Here is a 26,412-nt window from a genome sequence, read left to right as displayed (position 1 = left end):
CCCCATGAGCAGCTGGTGAGCAGCCATTTTCTGAACGTATGGGCTTCTATGGAAGCTTCGCTACCATTTACATTTACCTTGCATTGAAAGCCAAACATCTCCATTTCTTCCTGAAAGGAACGAGGGTCACCCCCCTCTCTCTCTGACTCTCTCTCTCTCCTGTTCCTTTTTTTTTTCACAGTGCACCCCAATCAGACACGATGCCTGATTACGGCGGTCTCTAGTGTTTACTTGTTTTGAAAACGAAGAGCACTACCTGCTGTAAAACGTTTTCAGTGCCTCCCCGGCTGCCGAGAATCAACGAATGGACTAGCGCGCTGAACTGGAGAAGATCGGCTCAACGCGTTTATACAAAATTGTCAAAATCGTTCCAGGGTCCCTTTAATAAAAACCCTTAGGATTTGTTTTCGCTAAAAGTGACAACTAAGTACTGCCAGAGAAAAATAATATGCCTGCAGCGCACGTGACGAATTAAATCATACAACTACAAGAGCAACAGCGGCACATTTTGTGCGCGCTTTTGCAGTTTTGTTGACACCTAATAAGCACAGTGGTCGGGACAAAAACAAAAAAAGTCACAGTTTCACCGCAAGGGCGAAGCAATGAATGCGATAGCAACAAGTTAGAATGTCACACGAAGAACGGCAAGCAACTCAATTCTTGCAGGGCCCCGCTAAAGTGCAAAGGACGCACGAAAAGAACACAAACTGGACGAGCGCGAACTAACAAATGTCACAGCTCGACGCTTGCAGCACGCTGCTCAAACACAAAGACGGACGCTCGAAAATAACGCAGAGGTATACGTAGGATGAGCGCGAACTAACAACAGACAAAGTTGTCAGCTCGTTATATTTAAGTAGCGCGCTGCAAGTGTCGACTGTGCCCAACCCAACCTTCTTTGCACAACCCCACACTCTTACATATTTTTTTTCTTGAAAAATGTGGCGCGTGCAGTGACCCTTCTGCGCCTCTTGCCGCGTGGTGGCGTTTTAAGCATTGCTTACTCGGTCTTCCAGATCGCGAGTGGGTACAGGAATTGGCCACTTTGCAGTGCGCGTCACAAGCGCAGTTGAAACAAGATCTATAAGCGTTGCTTTAAAGCGCGCCCTTTGCTTCATTGCGCGGGTCATAGTGAGCACGCTGAAACGCCTCCGAGATCTGCGTACCGCCAGCGGCAAATGGTGTATATAAATAGATCGCCGTTAGTGTTCTAGAGAGCAAAATGCGCGTGGCAAAATTGTCTAACGCGGCGTGCTCCTGAACGAAGGGCCACAGGTTCGAATCACGGTAGCGTTCATAAGAATCATTTATTTCTAGATTATTTTCTTTGCGGCTATTATTTATATATACATACATAAATACATACGGAACATGACGGTGATGACGACGGCAAAAGCCCACTGAGAGTGTCCATGTAATTGCTCTCGCTATAATATGCGTTGCGCTCAACGTGGAAGAATTGCGCTAGGTGATAATTTTAATTAAAAGTATAAACCTTCAATTTGCTGGTCTTAAAAGTCGAGAATTACAGTTATACGTGTGGCATTCCTTTATCAACGCTTTGCATTAAAGGGGCCCTGCAACACTTTTTGAGCATGATCAGAAAACGCTGCTGATCGGTTGTGGAGGCTTCCGAGAACACGCGAGCCTATTATTCTAGCGTAGCACGTGGTCTCGAATTCACAAATAATTCTCAAAGTCAGCTAGAAATTTATCCCTCTTTTCTCTACAAGTGATGCCATATATGCAAATTACTGCGTCATATACCCAAACTGAAGCAAGGTGTGTGACCGGGCTAGTTGGTATTCCATATTGACGTGAACAGCGCGTGTAATACACAAAGGACGAGGAACAGACGAGGACTAGCGCTGACTTCCAACTGAAATTTATTAACACAAACATAGAAAAACGAGAACAAGTAGGCACACGTGATCACCCCTCATTTGAATTGCGCATGACGGCAGGCATGGAGAGGGAACCAAGAAACAAACAATTAATAAGCAAAAACCACAAAACCGCGAATGGACGTCAGGAGAAGCAAACGGAGTATGTCTAGGTTATCTGGCCGGATGAACTTAGGTAATCTATTTCTTTTTCAGTGAGGGCGATTGAAGGTTTGCTGATACAATTGCCTTTAGCGATGGCTGCAGCTTCAATGATTATGCGCGTGCTGTCCTGACGATGCCTAGCTAAAATCTGTGTGTTATCAAATGCTGGAGCGCACCCGCAAAAGATAGGTGAAAAGGCGGGTATCTCAGTCGTATTTTCGGCACCGCACAAGCTGTCCGAGCTGAGTGTCAGGACCAACCCTCTAAAACGGGATGAAAGCGCATGCAAAATTAACCACAAGAACAAATTCGTTGACTGCTCTAGTAGCGTTGTTTATAGCATTCCACTCTCATGCGGACAGACTTATATCGGCCAGACGGGCAGGTGCCTTAATGTACGTTTGCAGGAGCATAACCAAAAGGTACGCAGAGGGACGGAAGGTTTTCTTGCAATGCACTGTTCACAATGCGGGTGCGCTCCAGCATTTGATAACACACAGATTCTAGCTAGGCATCGTCAGGACAGCACGCTCATCATCATTGAAGCTGCAGCTATCGCTAAAGGAAATTGCATCAGCAAACCTTCAATCGCCCTCACTGACAAAGAAATAGATTACCTAAGTTCATCCGGCCAGATAACCTAGACATACTCCGTTTGCTTCTCCTGACGTCCATTCGCGGTTTTGTGGTTTTTGCTTATTAATTCTGTTTGTTTCTTGGTTCCCTCTCCATGCCTGCCGTCATGCGCAATTCAAATGAGCGGTGATCACGTGTGCCTACTTGTTCTCGTTTTTCTATGTTTGTGTTAATAAATTTCAGTTGGAAGTCAGCGCTAGTCCTCGTCGTTTCTTCGTCCTTGTGTATCCCACGCGCTGTTCACGTCAATATACCCAAAGTCCACAGCCATTGGATGGTTTGAGCATCATGAGCTGCATAGTTACCCTGGCCGCCGCTGGAAGCCGTTACGTAACCCCCGCGCACGCTTGCGATCAAACTGAAAGTAAGCCATGCGTTCGAAGAAAATAAAGAAAGGGCTGAAGGTCATGACGCCTGCTGACGAAAGGACGCATCTTCTTGCCCCCTTGTCATCCCCCTCCCTGCGTAGCTTTCACCGCGTTCACTGGTACGAAAGGAGAGAGAAAGCTTTTCAAGCGTGCGAAAAATCCCTCTATCTCCGCTTTTGCTTGAGGGACTATAAAAAATTTTGCTGCATGAAATTCGTGAAGCGTCATGCAGTAATAGTGAGGCTATTCAATTACTCAGAAAAGCATTGCAGGGGCCCTTCAAGTTTACGTGTGGCAATGTGGATAACAAAATAACTTTAGCGAAATGTTTCGCACCTAATCGTGAACAATTGAATTATATGATTTCATTCATGGCCTACAGCTTCGAGATGTGGCTCGTTGCACAGTTCGCTTGATTAACATAATGCTAAGGCAGAGAGCACTACCGGTTACATTACAGCACTTTTTAAAGCGAAGCTCTCGGGTGCCTGTTCCTGCGCTGCCTCGTACCTCGCCTCTCCCTCTCCTTCGCCGTAACAGAGCCGAGGAGCACAGCGAAAGACGCCTGGCGTACCACGGCGCTTGCGCGTCCGCCCATCAGAGCGCAGCCAATTGGCTTGCAATTGCGGTTTCTTCCGATGCCACCAGATGGCTGTGCGCTCCGCGCATATCGGCGAAGCTAGGACATGCATTAAAAGTTTAGACGAAGAGGCATGCTACTTCAGATAACGTGCGTTCACGCATCCTCTCTACCTTTCACTTCGTACTGTCCCTGTATAGTGTTGAAAATGTATAAAACAACATTCAACGGTTAAACTACAAATATTTATATGCATTTATATAATATGCGTGACACAAGCAATAAACAACTTAACAGCACAGTAAAAGCTCGTTAATTTCACCACCGTTAATTCGTAAATAGAATGATTCGAACGTGTTCTCCAGTCCCGGCAAGAAGATGTACTGTTTAATGGCATCAAACTGTCGTTAATTCGGCCATATTTATATATAGGGTTGGTCTTCGAGAAAAAGTATCTGTAGAAAATAGTTTTTCGCAGCTGTATACCTATAGGCCCACCGAAAGAAGATTCGCACAAGTCATAGACGACTGGAGCACCAAAACTGCGCCTAGCATTCACATTTTGGCCTTTAGGATGGCGTGTTTTCTGCCGAACTCCTTCGCTTTAAAATATGAGTGGTGCCTGTTGCTTGTTATGGACATTTTAGGTAACAAAATGACCGCTTATCACGATTCTGCCGCTTTCGTCATTGGTCTCTTGTGGGAATTTTTTTTTCCCGCTGGCACAAAGATGTCTTTCTCAAATTATTTGGCTCAAAATATTGTGAGATGAATACAAGCGCAGAGCCGCGTCATATTTAGCATTAGAGAATAATGTAATCGTGGGTAATTTTTCTATTACCTTTAATGGGATCGTAGACCAGAATGAAGTAACCTATAAGAATGCTTTTACAATTACCTAGCCAAGTTTGCCGTGAGCTATTAAACCAGTGAGTGTGGGCTGTAAATGCACCATGTCAAGCCTATTCGGCTTTCATACTATTGAGCACGTGCACGCCGTAAAGAGAGAAGCTTCAGTAGGAGCACCTGACCAAACAATATGCCGCACAGGACATCATTTTTCCAGACATCTGCACACGTACCTTCCAACCAAGCACTGATTTCGCGATAGTGTCCATGGTGAGCCCTTGAGCCATAGCGGAGATATCCACATCCCCCGCGCTCGAGGCAATTCGTTGGTCTACGATCTGCACTGTAGTGTTAGTGCAGTCATCGATGATACGTGATATCATCCGCATTTTCGCATTCGAGAAGGTTGGGTTCAAAACACTCCGTACCATCTTCCATTCTTCACCTGAGACGAATATGAAATGATGATCAAATGGTAAGTTAGAGATCAAGAGAAACGACACCAGTCAAGTTCGCAAAGGTGCTCATAGAACAATGTAAGCTTGACGGAATACTGTTCAACTTTTGACTAAGTCGTAGTACTCTTAACGTCCAATTTGTTTAAAATGGCGCAGGCACAAACACACTACGGCTCGCGATTTTCGATAGCTGGAGAGACATTCGCCATGCCCCAAGCCTTCCAGTCATTTGTACATGTTTTCTACCCTATTATAATATGCGTAACACAAGCAATAAACAATTACCAGCACAGTAAAAGCTCGTTAATTTCACCACCTTTAATTCGCAACATCGAATGATTCGAACGTATTCTCCGGTCCCGGCAAGAAGATGTACTGTTTACTCGCATCAAACTCTCGTTAATTCGGCCATATTTTTCCGGAATCCGGTTAGTTCGGACGATCTCCGGAGCGCGCCTACTACGAAGCGCCACAAATCTGCAACGCCAACGAGCGAAAACTGCGTTCGCGATAACCGAAAGAGTCGCAGGCTTTCCGAAAGGCGTGGTCTCCATCCACTATCTTACGACAGACGCATTGTTGGTGTCCAAGGCTTCAGAGGCTGCGCAAATGTGTTTCATTTTCCATTTTACTCCGCGCACGCGAGCTGCGTGGCCGCGCCGATAGCGACTGGGGTTAGAGCTGCGGCAAACAGTAGTATCGTTTTCGTCGCTTGTCTACGTAATTGCGTAGTCGCCATCCATGATTTTGCATTAGGGAGCAAGGTTTTTGCAGGAGCAGATGCGATGCTCAGCAGTTTCGTTTCTACTTTGGACGTAGGCAGCACGCGTGCCTTCCGAAATGCGTGGACGCTATGATCGTGCCTTTAGCGACCACGGCATCATCCACAGCGGATGCGGCACTCAGTAGGTTCTTTTCGACTTCGGGCATGGTGCGCGCGTATCGCAAAACTCAAACATAGTGGAAGCTGTTGAAGATGAAGGGCTTCAGCCGTGGTTCGTATGCCGTAAAACTCGCTTGATATACATTATGAGGGAAGAACGATCGGTTTCGGGAGACTTTTCCGACATAAAAGAGAGAAAAACACTATTGTGAAGCGCGCCGGGAGCCGTTAGTGGCGCCAATACGTAATGAGGGATGGGTTCATAGCACGTTTCGGCTTATGACATGGGGTCTTGAGTCGTGGTTGGATTGTGAACGAAGTCATGAATGACGAAAATCGCGGCTTTGACACTGCTCTTACGCAAAATAAGTACTGGATTTACGGATTAATCCAGAAAATTAAAATGCATTGATGCAATAGACATACATATGTGTGCGTGATTGCCAGAATATTTCAGCGCACCTGGACGCTGAATGTAAGGAAATGTTCTTTATCGTAGTGGCTCCATCTTCAACTGCGCGCTGTGACATTTTTTGTTTCGTTATTTAGATGTGCCATTTCTTGTTGTCATACATCAACTACTACTATCGCGATCGATCATGCAGAAGCTTCCTGTTGGCAACCAAAACGATAGTTATACCTAGTAGACGGAGACAACCCTAATCGCTCGTTAAGCGAGATCCGTCAGTGAATAGTGTTAGCCAGTGCATAAAACAGGTTCCCTGGTGACTTTCTGCCAAAGGCGCAGATATTATCACAGATTTTCTGATATCGAAATATGAACACAAAAGCTCTGCTTCTACTTATAAACACACACAAGCACACACACACGATCACCTTTTATTCCCAGAAGGCTGCTCTTGAGGGGCTCCGCATTGATTAGCAGAGGCACGCGGTCACGGAACTCATGCGACCGCTTTACAAGGCATTCTTTGATCGCATCCAGGTCACTAAGCAAAACACATGGTACCTCGCCGCAATATATTCCCACGAGAGGACCATATTTCTGGATCCATTCGTCCATCACCTGCAATATAGCGTATTGTAACCGTCATTACCAAACTACGACTTGGAAACCTCACTTCAACCCGAACGCATGTTTACACTGACAGACGTTATTCTGGGCACATTGCTGTCTGGACATTCACGCAAATCCCAGGCATACAGTAGCAAGCATAGCAAAGTTATTTGACGCAAACTTGTACTGGCTGTTTCACGCCGACCATGAAGACAGTGAACACACACCCACCTCCCTCACAGACACGCAGCGCTCACTACCGACTACTCATTCGGCAGAAATGGAGCGCGTATTCACACAATGGTACGCATGTGCAATCACCAACAAGACCGCCGAACATAAAAGCACAATAATATGATAACTGTTGGGGTTTAACGTCCAAAAACCACGATTTAATTATGAGAGACGCCGTAGTGGAGGGCTGCGGCAATTTTGACCATCTGGTGTTCTTTAACGTGCACCTAAATCTAAGTACACCGGCATCAGGCATTTTCGCCTCCATCGAAAATGCGGCCGCCGCGGCCGGGATTCGATCCAGCGACCTGCGGGTCAGCAGTCGAGCACCATAACCACTAGACCACCGTGGCGGGTGAAAACATAAAAGCAAGTAACACAGAATAAAAAGTTGCGTAACTTGAGATTTCCGTTAGCAAGGGTATGGAAGTTACGGTAACCCTGTGCTCCTTGTTCTTTAGATAAACAAGGCTTGAAATGCTACCCGTGCTGTTAATCATGCGCATTCTTCGAGTTCCTACAGATCAAAAAATTGTGGTCCGCACCCAGCAGTTGCAGCGTGTGCGACGAGATGCGCATATACGTGTGCTCTTCTTCTTATATTTCGTTTTTCTTTTTGCACATGATCCTTTAACTTGTCACTGAAGTATCTCTCTGTTTGCCCTCCGCACACTTTACTGCAGGATAGTGGAATCGAGTAGACCACCCCCATGGAACACTTTATGAATGTCTTTCTATTATTATTTTTTCTTGCGTCTGCGATATCGACGCAGCGATAGCCCTCGGGCATGTTAGGTCATCAATGACGTCGTCATGGAGTGTTCCAAATCAGTTATGGAGAATCCTGCAAGGGGGAGAAGGGGGATGTCATGACATAGCTAAAAAAATTTAACCACCCTTTTCTAACACAAAATTATAAATGAAGTTCATATTGATTTTTCGGGAAAATCCCTAGCTGTTGAACTATTTGCTGTCATCCAGGACGGGCCGACACGAACGCCCTTGCGGAGCGGTCGCTCTATCATCTAATCTAACCAGTAGACAAGCAGACCATAGCGTGATGGTTAATTAATGGATAGCTTGAAAACAAAACGTTCAGAGTAGAATATCAGTACTGTCGAAGACCGCAATGCATAAGAACGTTCAGGAAAGCCGTTATTCGAACGACTTGCGACGCTATGATAAAATATCACTGGAAAGCTGAGCGAAAGCAATTGTACGCATTTCACAGGGTCTATAAGCAGGCTAAAATCTCGCATTCCACTAACCTTAAGAGTGTCCCTTCTGAGGTCTTTCCAGTGTCCAAAGAACAGACCACTCGTCTCAGGCCCTGGTATTCCATATCGCTTGAAAAGGCCGTGCTGCCAACGCCTTTGTAATACCCAGGACACGACAGCTACGACCAATATTGCGAGCAGTGATTCCAAAACACTCCAAGCTCCTGGGTCCATTTACTGAAAAATAGGACATAGTTTGGTGTCGTTAGCTTCTCATTCTTTGCAGCGGAGTCACTTCTAAAGTTAGATAATAGGGCCATTCAAAGGCTGCGGAAATTTTGAGGTAAACATCTGGTGCGCTTGCTAGATGTATCGCACCGCATGCATCTGCCATATTGTGTGTACCCTGCTCACATGCGCTTTCACAGAACATTGGCCATTTGCGATGCCAGTGCCCTCGATTTCTACCTGAAAGATAACACTCTCCGACGCGTTGCGACATTTGGAGGATCGGCCGCTTTCTGTGCAGGTGCTGCCGGAGCCCCGTCTCCATCACTCGTCGGCCCACATGGCAGTGAAGGCACTTTTTTGCCTCCTTAGGACGACGGACCTGTGCGCCTTTGACTATTTTAGTGCATCTGACACATACGCGTCAGCGCATTTATTGCTCAATTCCTTCTTTTCATCCGTCCTCTCCTTCTCATCTTTCTATCCTCTTTTCCCATTCCCTCAGCGTGGGGTAGCCAACCGTATATGGTTCAGGCTAATGTCTCTGCCATCCCCCTCTTTGTTCCCTTCCTTCCTTCCTTCCTTCCTTCCTTCCTTCCTTCCTTCCTTCCTTCCTTCCTTCCTTCCTTCCCTCCTTCGATCCTTCCTTCTTTCCTTCCTTCCTTGTAAGCGCTTGTAAGAGCGTCACAAGCCCCAGGGGTCCAGAGTTAGTGATACACAATAGACTATGCCTCCTGTTATGTTCACTGTCTAGAGCTCGCACGCATGTCTGCTTGTAATATAAGCCAAAGTTCTGAGCCAACATTCTGAGCACGAGAAAACATATTTGTCGCTTTAAACGGCCCCTCATCAGGCTACATAGCAAATTTTTGTTAGACGCTGGAATTTTTTGTGACCCGAATGAAGAGCATTACCGAAATAATTTTTCAAATCGGTTCATTACGAGCTGAAAAAAATAATTTGTAGCGACGCGAAACCGCGATGAGAGGAGGCGAGCTTGAAACACTTGCCACTCGCCTCGTGTAGCCTTCGGAAGCCAAATCCCTTCTCTGCCCTCTTTTGGCATCGGAGCCGGAGGATCACATAACGCATACGCGTCAGCACGTCATGCACATGCAAGGTCACGAGCGCTTCACGGGCCCGAGCCAGCCCGAGCACGCGAGCGGCGTTGTGTCGGCAAGGTCGAAGTTTGGGCCAGTTGGTACATACCGCTGAATGAATAAACCAATCAAGACGACGGACACAAGAGAGAAGTGGCACACACAACGACTGCACTTCAGCTGCACCAGATGAGTTCGCAACACTGTAAGGGTCCTGCAAATTCAAGGAGCGCAACTGTCGCTGTAAAAACTGGCCCACAAGTTTCTACCAGGTGTGCGCCCCTGTCAAATAGCCCTCGACAGGCAGTTCAGTTTATGAGCTTTTTCGGTGAAAAACACCTGAAGAAGTTTACACGAGAAAGTGCGCCACTTCTCTGTGGTGTCCGTCGTCCTCTTGACTTTATACTTTCAGCGTTGTGCAGGCGTTCTCTCTGGTGTGCTGCCTGTTTATGAGGGACGGGTAATGAAGCTGCGACATCTGTACGTGCACGGGACTAGCGGTATCAAGGGTCAGTACCGCATGAACATTTAGGTAGACGCAGGAGGATGAATGAGCCTAATGAGCGCTAGAACAGAACAGAAAATTGCACAGTTTCGTTCTGAGGGCTTTCGTCTGCTCCACCCGCAAATCGCGAGAACACGAATGCACGCGAAACGGAGGCAGATTAGTCCCGCATCTCGCTGCGATTCGCAGTAAAAAAAAAAAGTACGCACACATTCTGTTTCAGTGCCTTGTTCTCTCTCTCATTTTTCATTCATATATTCAAGAAACAAGTTACACAAGATACACATATCGCGTAAAGTAATTATCGCGCTGTCACCTGCTACTGTGGGCGACGTCAGAGCACAGACGTAAACGTAGAGGTGCGACGTCAAAGCACTGACAACTACGTAGGGCCCTTCCTTTTCGTACGTCATCCCCTCCTTCTTGGGGTGCGCGCCCGCGAGACGAAGGGCAAGCGGCGTTCAGCTTGAAATTTGATCTATTACCACGACGCGTAGTGTTGCAAATTATGGCAAACGTGATCGTGAACGCCCAGTGTATGGATTGCGCTCGTCAGCTCAACATAGTCAGACCTGGTGAGGGGGCCTTTAACGGAGGACGCATTTTATTTAGGAATAGAAAAAAAAGAAAAAGCTCGGTTACAGAGTTTTGAAATCTCACTAGAGAAACCCACATTGTGAATATCCTATAATTATTTCGCTTAGCGTCTTCAACAGTAGCATTGTTGTTTTTTGCCTTACGCAAATCAATCAATCAATCAATCAATCAATCAATCAATCAATCAATCAATCAATCAATCAATCAATCAATCAATCAATCAATCAATCAATCAATCAATCAATCAATCGATCGATCGATCAATTAAAAATATTTTTGCCTGTGAATTAGCGCACGGAGACAAGACACGAAAGAAGAAAAAAAAGGAATCGACAGGACACCCGCTGCAATCTCGTTGCGAGTACAGCGGTTGTCCTGTCGATTCGTTTTTTCCCTTTGTATCTTGTCTCCGTGCGCTGCTTCACACGTTTAAATGAACGGTCACCAACTCGCTCAACTTTCAACTATACTGAGTGAAATAAGCTAGACATTTACGATCTATAATTCTCGGTCTACTCACTGGCTTCCCCGAAAACAGCTGCAAAGTGAAACAGTGTGAGGGAGAGGAACGCGCCTCTCGTGGACGCGCTGTATACTGTTGGTTGTCTCATTCTATACTCGACAAACGATGCCGTACAAAGCTACCAGCTCCAAGCCAAGTTGGTGAGAATAACATATAAGTATCGCATAACGGCTGCAGGTCTATCAAGTGTAATTGGTAAGTTATGAAGAGCTACATAATTTCTCATTATGAAAATCCATAGTGGATTCAAGATCGGTGTAACGCTCCCTATAGTCAATAATGAATGTTTTATCGCAGTCAACGACAGACAAATGAGATAGCTCTTATTGTATCGTGTTATTCGTTAATTCTCACTTTGCATGAGCATACTTGAGGAGATAGCATTTCATAGCCGCATTCTACCAGCTGCTAACACGCTTTTCGCTTTCTATCAAATAGTATCTAATAGTAAGCAGAGATATATATTTGGGATTACGGAAAAAAGAAGAACTTAGCGATAATAATATAGAATGTGAGGCTGTTAAAACAAGATTATGCGTCACAAAAAAACCTTTAGGCCAGAGTTTGTCAAGACAAACCTAATGCTCGACATACCATTAGCGTGGGCAGCCAGCTAGTGTAAATTAACACAGAGGAAACATAATCTTTCTGAATGCGGCCCTTTCATGCTAAAGAAATAAGAGGGTTTCCCTCCTGTGTATTTTCTCTGGCCATTCTAAACATGAACCATTGAAATCCATCATTTGTGTGTTTCGAGCTCTCTCACACCCAAACATATGTCCACTGTGTTTGCCGTAGTCGTTTTTTGTCGCAGCAACTTAAGTGGTTTGAAGTGCTTTCCGCCTTTCATACGAGGTACTTTAGCAAAAAGAAAAAAGAAAGAAAGAAAATAAATCGGAGCTGTACTGATGGGCACCCTTCAATTTTCGGCTAGTGCATATACTAAAAATAAAACCGTCATAAATGCTATGTATTCATCGCTTCGAAATTATAAAATCAGTATATTATTGCACTGAAAACTGCAACGCGTAGCTAAGGAAAACAGTTTTGCTAGCACTAGATAGCAAGGACTCACGCAAATGGCAAGGTATCACTATGCTGTAGTAAAAAAAAAAAGAAAGATAAAGATTCCATAGTTAAAAAATTCCATAATAATAGTAATATGCGAGAGCTCAGGTGGCATCCCTAAGCTGAATAGCTTATTTCTGATAGTTCTTCCACATTCGACATATAAAAAAAGAGACAATCACAAGAGAGGAACTCTGAAAGCAGGGAAATGTGGCCATAATATCGCGCTGATCCACAAAAGCTGTTCGCTAAACAGCATTAAGATAAAAGTTGTGAGTCTGCGCATGACCAGTCCTTTTCCCTCTTCTTTGTCCGTATTTTTTGGTGCACTTAAAAAGCATTTACGATGAACGTCAACCAACTAGGCTGCCTGATTGATTGACGCCATAAAGTATTAGGAACATCTCCCCACCCCACTCCAGTAAAAAAATGCACATGGCCCAGACGCTAAGTTATAACTGCACATTTATGTTCATACTGGCGCCACGTAAGAAAACAGCTCGGTACTGACAATGCAAAAACTCAAAAAGTGTAATATTCCCAACCTACATTCCATTTTATCTTCACAACCTTTTCCATATGAACACAAGCACAAATATAAAAAGCATAACAAACATCGGTACATTTCAACACACACTAACATGCACCTCGTGTTTTAGTTTAGCAGCGACGACGGCAAACGGCAAGTGAGCTTCCTTCTGTTGTTTTAAATTACCTGGACCCAAAAGGATCCGTGCAGTAAAGCTCGCAAGATGACCTGCGAACGAGCGTTTCGCTTTTATTCTATCTTTTTGTAACATCGATTTCAAAACGAACAACAAAGATTTGTAATCTATGAAGAGGCAATAAAAAATACCTGAAAGCAGTGCACATCGATAAACGCATTGAGTAATACATAAATCCAGGCGTCGTAGCTTTTTGCAAGCATCGCGGCAGCGCACACCTAGCAATATTGTTGCCCGACTTTGATAATGTGATAATAGTGAAGTTCAGAGCCATGACTGTGGATACAAGCTATAGCTTCCTGCAGTTAGTTAAACATGGTTGAAACCAAGGGTCTAAAAGCGAAAGAAATACAACTTCGGTTTGAACGGGCTCCATTTCAATTCGACCCAGTTTCTGTTCGCAGTGGTAAAAACTTATAACGGTTCCAGAACCGGTTCGCAACTCTGAACCAAATGACGAACTGGTTGGACACAGCAACGTCTATCTTTGACGCGCTGCACACTGCTCTTTTACTTAAACGTGTCGAGAAGAACTGCAGCCATCACTGCTCTCAAATCCTCTTAAATTCCGATCATGTATCGTGCCCAGCGTATGACACATTGGAAAGTTTTGTCAGTAGGTGGAGGAAATGTGCCCGTTGGCAGATTGTAAACAAAGATCGATTTTCTTGCCTAAATAATAATGGAAATTGGTGAATATACCTACAGTAGGCGTACTTATCAACACGGCCATCTTATGAGCGCTGTGTTTCATGGTAAGCGTGTGCGTCCCTTCGACGACCCGGAGGTCGCGTGGTCGAATCCCGTACGCGGCGGCCTCATTTCGATGGAGGCGGAATTCTTGAGACAAGTGAACTTAGATTTAGGTGCACATTAAAGACCAGGTGGTCCATATTTTCCGGAACCCTTCAATACGGTGTCCTTCATAATCATATTGTCACGTGGTTGCGACGCCGAAGAAGGCTGCAGCAAAACTGGGAAATACGGATTCTTTATTGGACGACCTTGTGCCCCGAAAGTAAAAAGTCAAGGTACAAGCAATTCACGCTGCACACTGATAGCGCCGAGAATCGTCGTCGGCCGTTGAGTAAGGCGCGTCGGCATTTATATAGTGACATCGAAGATTCCAGCCTTACCGTTGGTGGCCGCGTTAGTTCCAGAATAAAAAGTTCACGTTGCGCGTTCAGGCTTATAAGAACGATGTAAAGTAATCGGGAATGTTTGACGTGCCGGCGCGGCGCGCGCAAGGGAGTGGGTGCACGTGTAACGGGTCCGTTACATGAAAATAAAAAAATAAGTGCGCGTCACAACATCGCGACTTTGAGACGTGAAACCTCAACAATTATAATTATTATTGCGTCCCTTCGACGAGCTCTCTCCTTCCCATGTTTCCTTGTATTGCAAATCATGCTGGGAACGAGTTAAAGTCAAAATTTATCCCGAAGTTCGAATAATAAGAATAATAATACCTGGCGTTTTACGTGCCAAAACCACGATATGATTACGAGAGACGCCGTAGTCAAGGGCTCCGGATATTTCGATTACCTGGTGTTCTTTAACATGCACTGACATCGCACAGTACACGGGTCTCTGGCATGTCGCCTCCACCAAAATGTGACCCCAGCGGTCGAAGTCGCACCCGCGACCTTCGTGTCCTTAGCCGATCACCGTAACCGCTACACCACCGTGGCGCACCGGACGTTCGAAGAAGAATATCTTGGAGCCTATTCGAAATGGAATATTTCAGAAAAACTCCTGTTCAATATTGTCTGAAATTAAGTGATATAAAACGTTCTGCACAGTCTGTCCAGCAAGAAAACATCCCCTCTCATGATTTGATGCATGGATACCATATTTGGCACGATGGGATTGCATCTCGCACATCATAACATTGAAATTAATGATAGCAAAATTAAGGCAGCTTCGTACTACAGGGTGCCAAGCCTGAAGGAAGTGCGGAGCTGGGCAGCCTTCTTTGTTTCTCTACGGTTTTCTCTTTCCTTCATCCTCTCTTTCTTTTCTTGTTTTTCCGTTTTTTCTGTGTTTTTTTTTCTCTCTTTATTTCTATGTATTTCTTCCTCTGCCTTTATCTATTTGTTTCTCTTTCTATTTTTCTTCCTATATTTTACCTCCCTTTCTCTCTCTTTCTGTTTCTCGCTTGCTTCCTCTTTTTTTCTTTCTTTATACGTGGCTTTGCCTCCGTTACGCCAAGCGACGACAGCATACGACAGGCCGGGCTCCTAAAGTGCTCCGCACTTAAGAGAAGAGCAGTACGTCCTCCTAGATGCATTCAGTGTAGAGTGCAGTGCTGGTTGAGTTTCATGATGTATTGAAGAAATAGAAACATTCTGAGATCCATGAAATAAGAAATCGCATTGTGCAAATCAACACATCGATTTACTAGGCTGTATAAAGATGAGACGCGCTATTCAACGGCTGCAAGGTGTTTTGCGTAACTGATCTTCTTCAGGTGTTCGCCCGGGAACCAGGTCGCCTGTGCAACAGCAGCAGGACCAAGGCTGCTCCATGTATACCGCAACTGCTTATAATTATATGCGGCATTTTATGCGCCAAAACCATGATTTGATTTTGAGGCACGTCGTAGCGGAGGGCACATAAATTTTTTTTCCACCTGGGGTTCTGGAGCGCTTGTGGTGTGTGTTTCCTTTCCTCGTCCTGTGTCGTTTATTTGAGCTCAAAGTTTTATATGATAATGCGATACCAACTAGCCCACCTATCTATCATGTTACATTGGGATTCCTTAACGTACACCTAAATCTAAGCACAAGGTTCTTTGGCACCCGCCACGGCGGTCTAGTGGTTGAGGTGCTCAACTGCCTGCTCACCCGAAGGTCGCCGGATCAAATTCCGGTAATGTGCAGTCTCTTCCGATACTGACACCCTTTGTGCTTTTCGGGTTTAGCCGGTGGTCAGCACATTAGTCCACCCACGTTATCAACGGCGTCAGGTAGCCGGGAGCGGTGGAGGATGAGAATAGCCTAAAATCGCGCATAACGCGCCGTTGATAAACACTGGTCCTTGTTTAAAGCAGGCGCCGTCCAGCCTTGACCAAGAAGAGCTTATATGTTCATGCCATTTACTCATTTTCTCAAAGCACGCGCAAATACTCTCTTTTTCGCATACCAGTTTCTGCACAAACAGACAAAAATACAAGGCTAGGGAAGCAACCTTGCAGTTTGTCCGACACTTGTGGTATTTATATCTTCATAAACAAGAAAAAAAGACGTCGAATCTAATCGACTCTTCCTCACAGCCAAGGCGGCTGTGAGGAAGAGTTTCGCCACTGCGTGGGCTTCCTCGCTCACTAAACGCACACGATGACGGAAAAGGGCGATGAGAAATACACTTTCCTTGCTCTCCTACTATAAGCGTAGGTCGTATTACTCGAAGAAGGCCATCATATCTTCCCTTATCTGCTTCAGCCGAAGACGTTAGCAGCGAGTGCTGTATCTCTAGCCAGCGAAGCATTATCGTATATAACTTAATTCACGTTCACCAACCATCTGTTATAAAGAAGATGGCAATAAAAGTAAAGAAAAAATGTTGCTTGCCATCCTGACAATATTGAAACGACATGGCTTCTTTGGTTTTTCGTACTGCCAGTAGTGGCGGAGCTGATTGTCCGAATTCTACGCCACCAATTGACCAAACGGGTCGGAGCTGGTTTCATAGATGTCGCACTTGCATTTACGTAAATGTATCACCTTTGCCTAAAGCCATATTAAGCTAACCTGTCATCCTTAATGTCGATTCTTTTCCGGCCAATCCGGTATGTTACGGGAACAGAGCTTGCTTTATAAGCTTTGGTTGTCCACAAGTAGACAGCAAAAAGAAAGAGAACATTTTGAAAATGTATAAATATAATACATTGAGTATGTGATACTTCTAATATTCTGGTAAGGAATTTTTTTCGAGTACCCATCATGCAGTGGAATAGGCGTTATGACGGGCCGTCCGGTGCGAAAACGATCGAACACGGATGTTATTTAAGTACCAATTTTGTGAGCATGGACCCAAGGTTGTTTGCATTGAGAGGCATACTTATAAAATAATTTTCATCCATATTCAGTAACGTGACAATAGTTGTCATATAAATTTATGAAAAAGAGAAACAAATAATGAAAACCGGCAGGGACAATTTACTGCACCGCTATCACATTCTCAGCAATTATCGTGATACCTTCCATTTCTTTCTCCCTTACAGCATGACGACCAATTAGCAGTAACTTCTAATATAGAATGTCGCTTGAGTAAACATGTCCCTACAAGTAAACGAAAGCAATGGGAACCGTGCGATTCAGCGAAAACAAAAACGAATGGCAATTGATGAAGTATGGAAGCTGCTTACCGAAAGTATGAGGACCAAGAGAAATTTCACTCGCCGGATTTTAAAACTCCGGAAGGGAAGGATTCCTGGCTATTTCACTATCCGCTAAAGAATACAGCTTTTGTTTGCTGCTGCATCTGTGGGTTCCTCTGCGCGCCTCGACGTACACTATGGGCCAAACAACGAAACGTTCCTTTCCTCAGTAAGGAAGCCTTCAATTTGGCGAGGCCGCCTTATGTCACTCTGAAAGCTTCCTCACTGAGGAGCCCTCGGTGAAGGCTTCCTTAGCGCTTCCTCAGCTTAAGGTTGCTTTGGGGCTACCTTCGTGCGCCCTTAGGTCCGCTCCTGGCCCTGAACGAGCGCTTCACCTCGCAGCTAGCCCACGTGATGAGCCCACGTGATGCTTGCTTCCGAGGCAACCCTCCCACCCCACCTCTGCGGGGAGACGCGAGCATGCGTGCACGGGGAAGCGCGTTTAGACTGACAGCGTTTAAAGGAGTACTGACACGATTTTGAAGTGCAACAAAACGGACGTTTTTGGTTTCCTTAGCATGTAGTGTTAACGCTCTCCCCACACCGCATCCGGGAAACACGTATAAATATTTAAGTTTGATTTTTAAAGTTTTTCATCTCCCAGCATCTGCAAGGCAGCTTCACCGCATGCAGAGCCCTATGACGTTTCAAGTCGGCTCACTTGGTTTGCGAAATCTGGGTCCTGCATGCAGCCTAAATCACAGAAATCGGTGTCGGAGGCACTGGACGACAGTTCACTCATCATGAACCACGTTCGCCTGACAGCAAAGGACAGCAGGTGCATATTTCGTGGGTTGCTGTCTGCCCGTGACGTCACGGGCCGACTTGACACGTCACTACGAAGCCGCCCTCTCGAAACCGAAACCGAAAGTGCTGGTTGAAAGAAGCGGTATTAAAAATATATGTAATGCATCCCCAGGCACCAAGACACTCTTTTTAGGGTTATCGACACCCGTGCTTTCATTTAGAGCAACAATCCGAAAAATTTTAAAATTCATGTCAGTACTCCTTTAAAGAGGCGGGCGTTTCAGTGTTGCTAGAAGCACCACGTTTTGCGCTCGACTTCGGTGGCTTTTCAGATTCAGTAATCGCAGCTGGAAGAAAGCGTACACGCGTCTATACATTAACACTTCAATTTGGAAGTGATGTGGTGATCCAACTTTTTTTTACAGAGTGAACGCTTGTGAGCAAAGCTTATATTCGATAATCTCTAACGCAGGCGCGCGGCAACCATTCCTCCCGCGAGGACGGGTGAAGGGAGCTTTCAGAGTACGCTTGCTTTTTCCGTCGGTACTTGGCTGTAAGGAGGCCTCACGTAAGGTGAGGGCGCGGTCGAAGGAAAGGAACGTTTCGTTGTTTGGCCCTATGAGCTTCTGTCTACCTTCTGGGAAACACTGAACTTCGGTGAAACTGTGAGGCGCGTGCCTGTTTGAGATCAGTGTGATCGTTCAAGAAATAATGTTCAAGCATGGATGCTTGTTGATTAAGCCTAGAAATTCAACGGGAGCCCAAAGACAAGTAATCCTGCGAGACTCGGAATAGGGGAAAAAAACCTTAAAGCTCTCTATGGGTGAGCTCGAGAGGATAAACTATTGGCCTTTTCAGTGGCTCCCAAAAAAGAATTTTCAATCGTGGATTTATTATTTTACGCTCTTAAGCGAAGGATCAAAGTAGAGGAGCAAGACAGAAAGGAGAATTGTTAACGTGTTCGAAATCGTCCAGGCACGTAAGAAAATATTAGGTTGCGTTCTAGTTTTTCATGCACGTAGCTTCCGGCAAGTACACTAAACCTACATGCAATAGGAATTTCATAACCTTAACAAAAATCTGGCGTCGAAGGCAAGAAAAACATGGAGCACGCAAACAATTGACGAACATAGCCCTGTTTCGCTTATATTTTTTAAGGGTTCCATCAAAAGCGCGTTGTTGGTTCCCTCAATGACGACTCTAAGTTACTAGGCGCGTGAAAACAGGATAAAAACATTCAAAAATAAAAGAATGGAAGAGCTGCTCGCATAAATGAAAGTGAGTGTTTTTTTCCATACAACGAAGAAATCACCTGTATAATATGATCACTTCGATTATTTGAGGCATTTCTGGACCAAGTTCAAAAATCACTTGTCTTTGTTAATTCGACATAAATTAATTCGAATATTTCCTCATTCTGCCGACGCCATTGGAGTCGCCGCAATACAAATGCCCACGGGACCGAAGAAACCCTTGTGTTGATGAAGTGTGAAAGAGTATATTTTTTGGTTGACGAACGGGACATGTGCCCTTGATCGATGGTCTTTGTGTGCGTTTTATTCACTATATAAAAGAACTCAAGTCAAGATGGCTCTAAAAAAGCAGCTCAAAACATCAGCAGAGGTTTTAGTGGATGTTAGAGTTATCAACCACTCGATATTTATTGTCGCTCTGTGAAAAACAATTTTTCTATCTCTATCTGGCACCTTACGACGTAACATAAGCAAGTTATACAAGTTATATTGCCTTCACCGAGCATCACCACTCTGCTGCGCAACAATCATTCTGTCTGGTTTAGGGACTGAGAATTGCGGAGATTTCGCACAAAAACAAAACGCCAATTAAGTGACAAAGCGAGGTCGCGAGTTCCATTTCCAGCTGCAACGGCCACATTTGGACAGGCATGGAACGAAATGCAACACCAATAAGTAAAACATCTGCGCAACGAGCCTGGAGAGAACGACGCTGCCACATATTTAATGAATGAGAGCAGCCGAATATGGCGTGTTTAACAGCCACAGAATAGTTTGTGACTGTCACTTTCGTTGTCGCAGTCGGGCTCGCCAACATATCAGGTTAGCGCGGGAACACGTGCTCACAAAAAATTCTCGCTAACGAGAAATCTACAGCTTTGACTGAAAAAAAAAAACACTTGCTTGTATACGCTTTTGAAATTACGCACAAACAACTCGCGGGATATATATTAGCGACAGCCCCTCGTATAACTATTTACGAAGGCGATATAGTGAAAGTGAGAAAAGGAAATCACGCTCGAATAATTACCGCTGACTGCAGTCCGGCTGCACCCTGTACGAACACGCCGTGCCTCTGCTTTCGCACTGTGCCAAAATGCGGCCAAGGCAGCAACGCGTTCCCGCGTAACCTCGGTAACATCGCGTGCAGCGCTACATAGATGGCGCCCCATTTGCTGCCGCCCGTGCTGTAGAGTTGATTCCCTTACAAAACTTTAGATACTTGCACGCTTACAAACAAGTGCACTGGCTGTGTACTATATAGACGAGCTTTCGTAACACACATGTACGCCGCCACCTGGGGCTTTTCAATGCACGTTTTCTAATTGTTGTATCTCGTGACGTGAATTGATAAGGCCAGGAAACGTCGAATGCACCAACCCGCCCGTTTTCATGCGCATGCATCTGCCGTAGTGACCTTTCGTTCAGTTGGTAAATATACAAAACGGCAGGGTTAACATCCCGATATGGCCGCACCGAAACCCATTCGTACATTTGGCTATATACGTTTACGCCAGGCCCGTAGCCAGGGGAGGGGGAGGGGGGTCCTAGGGGCCCCCTCCCCCGAAAGTTTGGTGAAGTAGGCGTTCTTACCAAAAATAAATAATGAAAATAGGCGTTTTTCTCAAATCTCGCTCATTTCACGAGGGAGCTAAAAAAACATTCGCATATTCGAGGCGACTTGGAGTTAGCATGCCCTACAGTAATGATGCTTCAACCGCGAGTATTAATAAAATGCGGTCATCCTGTCAGTATCAATGAAGACCAGAGATTTTATAACAGTGTCATGGTATACGTGTCAGATTATCCTTCCTTGGTCCAACTTCCATGCAGCTTAAGCATTAGGTCGGCGTGATTATAACACTTGAATTATGTTCCCCCTGCTCGTGCACTTTCATTGACTGTGAGATTCGTTCTTAAATTATGTGTTATGTGATAATAAATACCAGTCGTCCATTTGTTACATGGTTGTTTGCTATTTTATTCACCTACAAATATGGGATCAGCATTGGCAACGTGGATACTAACAAAACGCGAAGTTGGAAAAGCAGATAAGCTGCTGCAGGAGGAAAAGAAGTGCACGGAGAATTAACATTGCTCCTCGCGGCGAAGAGAAGGCAAAATATATCAATCAATCGATCGATCGATCGATCAATCAATCAATCAATCAATCAATCAATCAATCAATCAATCAATCAATCAATCAATCAATCAATCAATCAATCAATCAATCAATCAATCAAACTTTATTCATTAATAGCACAATGTACAAGATAAGGATATACAGAAGGAGGTCCCGTAGTGTAAACTGAAATGGGATCTCCCATGCAATATAAGCATAAATATTTGATTGGCAACGACAGTAGCAAAAATAATAAGATTACAAAATTAAATACTAATGAGATACAGATACAACGAAAAGACGATGTTATCATTAACTATGCGTCATCCGTAATATGAACTACAAGTGTAAATAACATAAAAAGAGAAAAAAGTAAAACAACAGTTCGAGGAGGGAATGACAAGTCGAAAAACAAGCATGCAGAAGAATGAAAGTCACATAACAAGAACTTTTTCAATTCATGGCGAAATTTATGGGCTTTTTGGATTTTTATTACAAATGGTAATGTGTTCCATAATGATATGGCTGCAAAGTGAACTGTTTGTTTCGCATAATTAGTTCGTACTTTGGGCAGAATGAAGTTGTTATGCAGCGCGAAAAGAGTTGGGTTAGTATTAAATAAAGATGATGAAGAAAAAAATGACAATGAAATTTCTTCATTAATTATTTTGAAAAGAAGCGTGGCGAGATTGTATTTTACAAGGACGGCAACATCACGAATCTTGTTTTCTTGAAGTAACTGTTTAGCATTGTATGTGGGTGGATTAGACGTGATTTAATTTAATTGCCCGGTTCTGAATGATTTTTAGCGGTTTTAGGTGATAAGGGTACGTGTTACTCCAGTATGTTATGCAGTAATTAATGTGGGAGTGTACACACTCGAAATAAAGGGAGGGTAGTAACAGTCGTGAAAAAAAAAATGGGCGTGCCCTGATGAGGATGCCATTCCATGTGATAACTTGTTTAAAAAAATGTGTTACATGGTTTTGAAATTTCAAGTTGCGGTCGTTATTTACGCCCAGGTATACAGATTCTTCACTTGCTGATAATGAGTAGTTATCAATGAAAAGGGGCGGTATGCACTGTGGTGATTTATTTTGTGATAAAAACAGAAGAAATTGAATTCTAGAGGGATTAATAGTAAGTCTATTATTTTTACCGTCCTAACAAGTTACGAAGGTCACTGTTAAGCTGGGTTATTGCTACTGATAGATGTTCGTTAGAATGAATGATCATGTTGTCATCAGCATATAATATGCACTTATAAATGTTAAGACAATTAGGCAGGTCAATTATATAACGTAAAAATAGTAAGAGGCGCAAAACTGACCCCTGTGGTACACCTAAATTAGTCATTTTATGTTTAGAATAAGCATTACATACACTAACAACCTCATACCTGTCACGTAAGTAGTCGCGTAGTAGTAGTAGTAGAAACGGAGGAACAGTTATACCAGCTGAGTCTAGTTTACTATTAAGAATGCCATGGTCAACGGTGTCAAATGCCCGGGAAAAGTCTACGAATATGGAATCTGCAAATTTACCGTCATCAATGGCTTTCCTTAGTTAGTCAGTAAGAGATATACCTGCTAGGTCAGTAGAGTAACCAGATCTAAATCCAGCTTGGTCAGGTGAAAGTATAATAAATTTGTTTACCTATTTTATCAATCGCTTTTCAAGTATTTTCTCGGTGACCTTGCTGAAAAAGGGTCAAACACAGACCTGTCCATAATTAGATACTAATGAGCGATCTCCTTTCTTAAAAACAGGAGTCATTCTACCACGTCTGAGTTCACGAGGGAAGATTCCTGTTTTAAAGATGAGGTTGATAATGTGACACAAGACAAACAATACTGGTTTACAAATTAATTTAACGTGGCCAGGATGAACGCTATCCAGTCAGCACTGGTTACTTTTAAATTGTCAGTTAGTGATGCCACCTCATCAGGAGTAGTTGAAAACATACAGAATGATTGTGAAAAGCGTTTTGAGGCGTATAAGTTTTTCTGGGCATGCGGATGAATACCAGGAAAGAAAAAATTACCAAAGGCACCTGCAATCGTAAGTGGCGTAAGATAAGTATTAACATCGTGGGATATTCCTGCTGTGGTGTTGGCTGCTTGTTTCCTATTCAAAAACGAATTCACTATATCCCATTTTTGTCTTTTATAAGGATCACGTTTAAGTATATTTTCCACGTAATACTTGGGTTTAGCTTCTTTAAGTCGAGCAGAAAGTGAGTTGGAAAATTTCTTATACCGCACGTAGGTTTATATTGAATGGCTGTCTTTTTGTTTTTGTTTAAGTTTTCGCGTGTACGCATCACTTTAAGGAGATTATCAGTGACTCAAGCGTTTTGAGGAGAGGCCAGTTTATTTTGCGTTTGTGCACCTGGGAGCAGGAGTGATAACGTGAGGACAATTTTATTATAACTCGTGAATAAGCTACGTGCGGATCATTAGTATCAAGAACGGAAGACCAGTCAGTATTGGAAACGGTTTCTAAAGATGCCTTTTTATCAAAAACGAGTTTGGTGTAACAGTTGGAATATGAATAGTGGGCAGATGTAGTGCGCAGAAATACGGGGAAGTGGACGGTAATATCTGTTTTAAGTACTCCTACATCAGGTGGACAGAAAAGATCCGACAGGCAATACATGATCGATCAGAGTGCTGGAACCACCGGATACAGAACGAGTGGGGACGTTAATAAGGCATTGGTAATTAAAACTATGAAAACAGGATGAATAACTGACAGAGTCCTTAGATGAATCCAATAAGTTTAAGTTTATATTCCCCATAATTATAACATTTTTATTCTCTGTAGATAACTTTTCATCATTTTTTCAAAGGAAACGCAAATGTCACATCCAGAGGAAGAAAGTGATCGGTAAACACAATCAAAAATGAAATTTCTGTTATCTATTTTCAGAAAGTTATGATAGAATTCCAACCAAAGTGATTCGCAATTCTGCATATTTAGCGTGGGGTCGTGTCTACGTTTATACGGGATATCAGACAAGATGTAGATAGCAGCTCCCCCATGATTACTTAACTCGCGGTGGACATATTCAGATTTGTGTGAAGGGAAACAGTACAAGTTCTTATCAGCTTCGCTAAGCCAGGTTTCTGAGACAGCAATGACTGAAAAAGTAAAAGAAAGGGTAGAAAGCAGGTTATGAAAGTCATCGTAATATTTACGGAGGCTTCGCGCATTGAACTGGATAAGAGAACGATTACTATTCTGAAAAAAAAAAGTCATTTAACTCGCTCTTTCTGTAGGTTTTATGAAGCCATCATGGAAGGATGAGAATAAGGCAGGCACAAATCGAAAGTGGATTTCAGCTAATGACCGTTAGGTCCCATTCCTCGGCTATGCGATACACACTGGTTTTCTCAGCTTTCCTGGTCTTGATTTGGCAGTTGCGGATCAACAGAAACTGTCATTTGTGTTGTTTTTTCAAAGCCAGTGCCTTCGAGAAGTGCGCCTTGTTTCGCGGCGTCAAGTGCTCATTCACATAGACCGCGCTGTCAACAGAAGCTTTCACACCAATGTCACTCAGGTGAAGCTTAGCGTTGTGTGCCTTACTGACGAATTCATCCTTTTTTGTTCGCGAACAGAACCTATAGCTATGATATTTTTCCTGTCTTGAACTTTAGTGGGGACTTAGTGAGCGACATCGAAATCAGCCGCCGTTACCAGGCACGCAATTTTAGTGCCAATGGTTTCCATAACTGCGATCCAATCCTGCCCTTGGGTGCAGAAAACACCCCTAACCTCAACATCGTTCTTTCTAGAGTATTGTTCGAGCTCGGCGACCCTTCCCGACAGTGCTTTGTTCTCTGACATGAGCTTTTTGTTATCAGCTGTAAGCTTCAGGTTTTCATCGCGCAGTTTTTCAATGATGTCAATTAAGACACTCATACTTGTTTACAAGTTTTACACTTGTTCCTTCATCTCTACAGCATCAAGAACAGAGGACTGAAGCGTTAGGAAAAATTTGCCGAGAATGTCGTCAGTGAGTTTGCTGCTTTCATTTTCTAATTTAGCCTCAACTGCATCTAATCGCTTGGCAAGCTCTGCGTTTGACGGCATATTGCAAAAAATGGTAACCAAACAACCACGTGAACAATTGTACAATAGAAAAAAAAGCTGGCGGCAACGACAGCGAACAAGCAAAACGGTGCGCAAAGTTTTACAAGACTAACCTGCACATACAGAGAAAATGCGTGAGGCGATATGACGGATGCGTCGTCACTGCCACCAGTGAAGTCTCGGTGGTGGTCCTGCTTGTTATGAGCGGTGCTGCGCGAGGTTGACGACACCTGGCGGACTTGCGGCCAGCCGACGAAGCCGACGACACCTGAAGAGCTTACAGGAAGCCGTTGACCAGGGTAATCAGGCTTGCCTTCCACGTGGGAATGTTGATAGGCAGCAGGGTGAGATAGCTGCGCACGCAGAGAAAATGTGTGAGGCGATATGCGGGATGCGTCGTCGCTGCCACCAGGCTGTGCTCAGATAAGAACGTCTGTGCATGTCCGCGGACCCCCTTCAGTTTCGCTGCAAAAAATATATCTTGCGGTTCGAATCCCCAGGGCCACAAAACCATTCTTCGTTTTCCGAAAAAAAATTTGCCTTAGTAAAAAAAATCCGGAAGTGTCCAGTCCGCAGAACTGCTTTTTGCGAATTGCGCGAAAATGGGATTTTGACGAGGTCCTACAAGATAAATATTGTAGCTGTGAGTCTCCAAATTTTTTTCGGCATACGAGTAATGATGTTTACCAAATATTGTTATCTTGCAGTTTTGTTGCTTGTATTTTATAATAAAACCGCAAATATGGAATTGGTCAACAACGCAGGCCTAGTTTCAGA

At 44.1% G+C, this 26,412-nt stretch overlaps 1 protein-coding gene across 1 annotated transcript in view; it reads right to left on the bottom strand.

Annotated features, from left to right (window-relative positions):
* The window catches only part of LOC119399479 (cytochrome P450 3A6), a 31,603-nt gene extending 5,619 nt beyond the window's left edge, over window positions 1-25,984 (bottom strand). Inside the window, exons 1-4 of the mRNA XM_037666281.2 lie at window positions 25,749-25,984; window positions 8,343-8,528; window positions 6,660-6,849; window positions 4,715-4,926 (exon numbers count right to left, since the gene is read on the bottom strand). Of these exons, the coding sequence (XP_037522209.1) occupies window positions 4,715-4,926; window positions 6,660-6,849; window positions 8,343-8,525 (585 nt within the window). The 5' untranslated portion in view covers window positions 8,526-8,528; window positions 25,749-25,984. The remainder of the gene's footprint in view (window positions 1-4,714; window positions 4,927-6,659; window positions 6,850-8,342; window positions 8,529-25,748) is intronic.
* Window positions 25,985-26,412: the final 428 nt, after the last annotated feature.

This window comes from Rhipicephalus sanguineus, chromosome 7, assembly GCF_013339695.2.
Source record: "Rhipicephalus sanguineus isolate Rsan-2018 chromosome 7, BIME_Rsan_1.4, whole genome shotgun sequence".
Classification (NCBI taxonomy): domain Eukaryota; kingdom Metazoa; phylum Arthropoda; class Arachnida; order Ixodida; family Ixodidae; genus Rhipicephalus; species Rhipicephalus sanguineus.
This window is presented reverse-complemented; position numbering and strand designations above follow the sequence as displayed.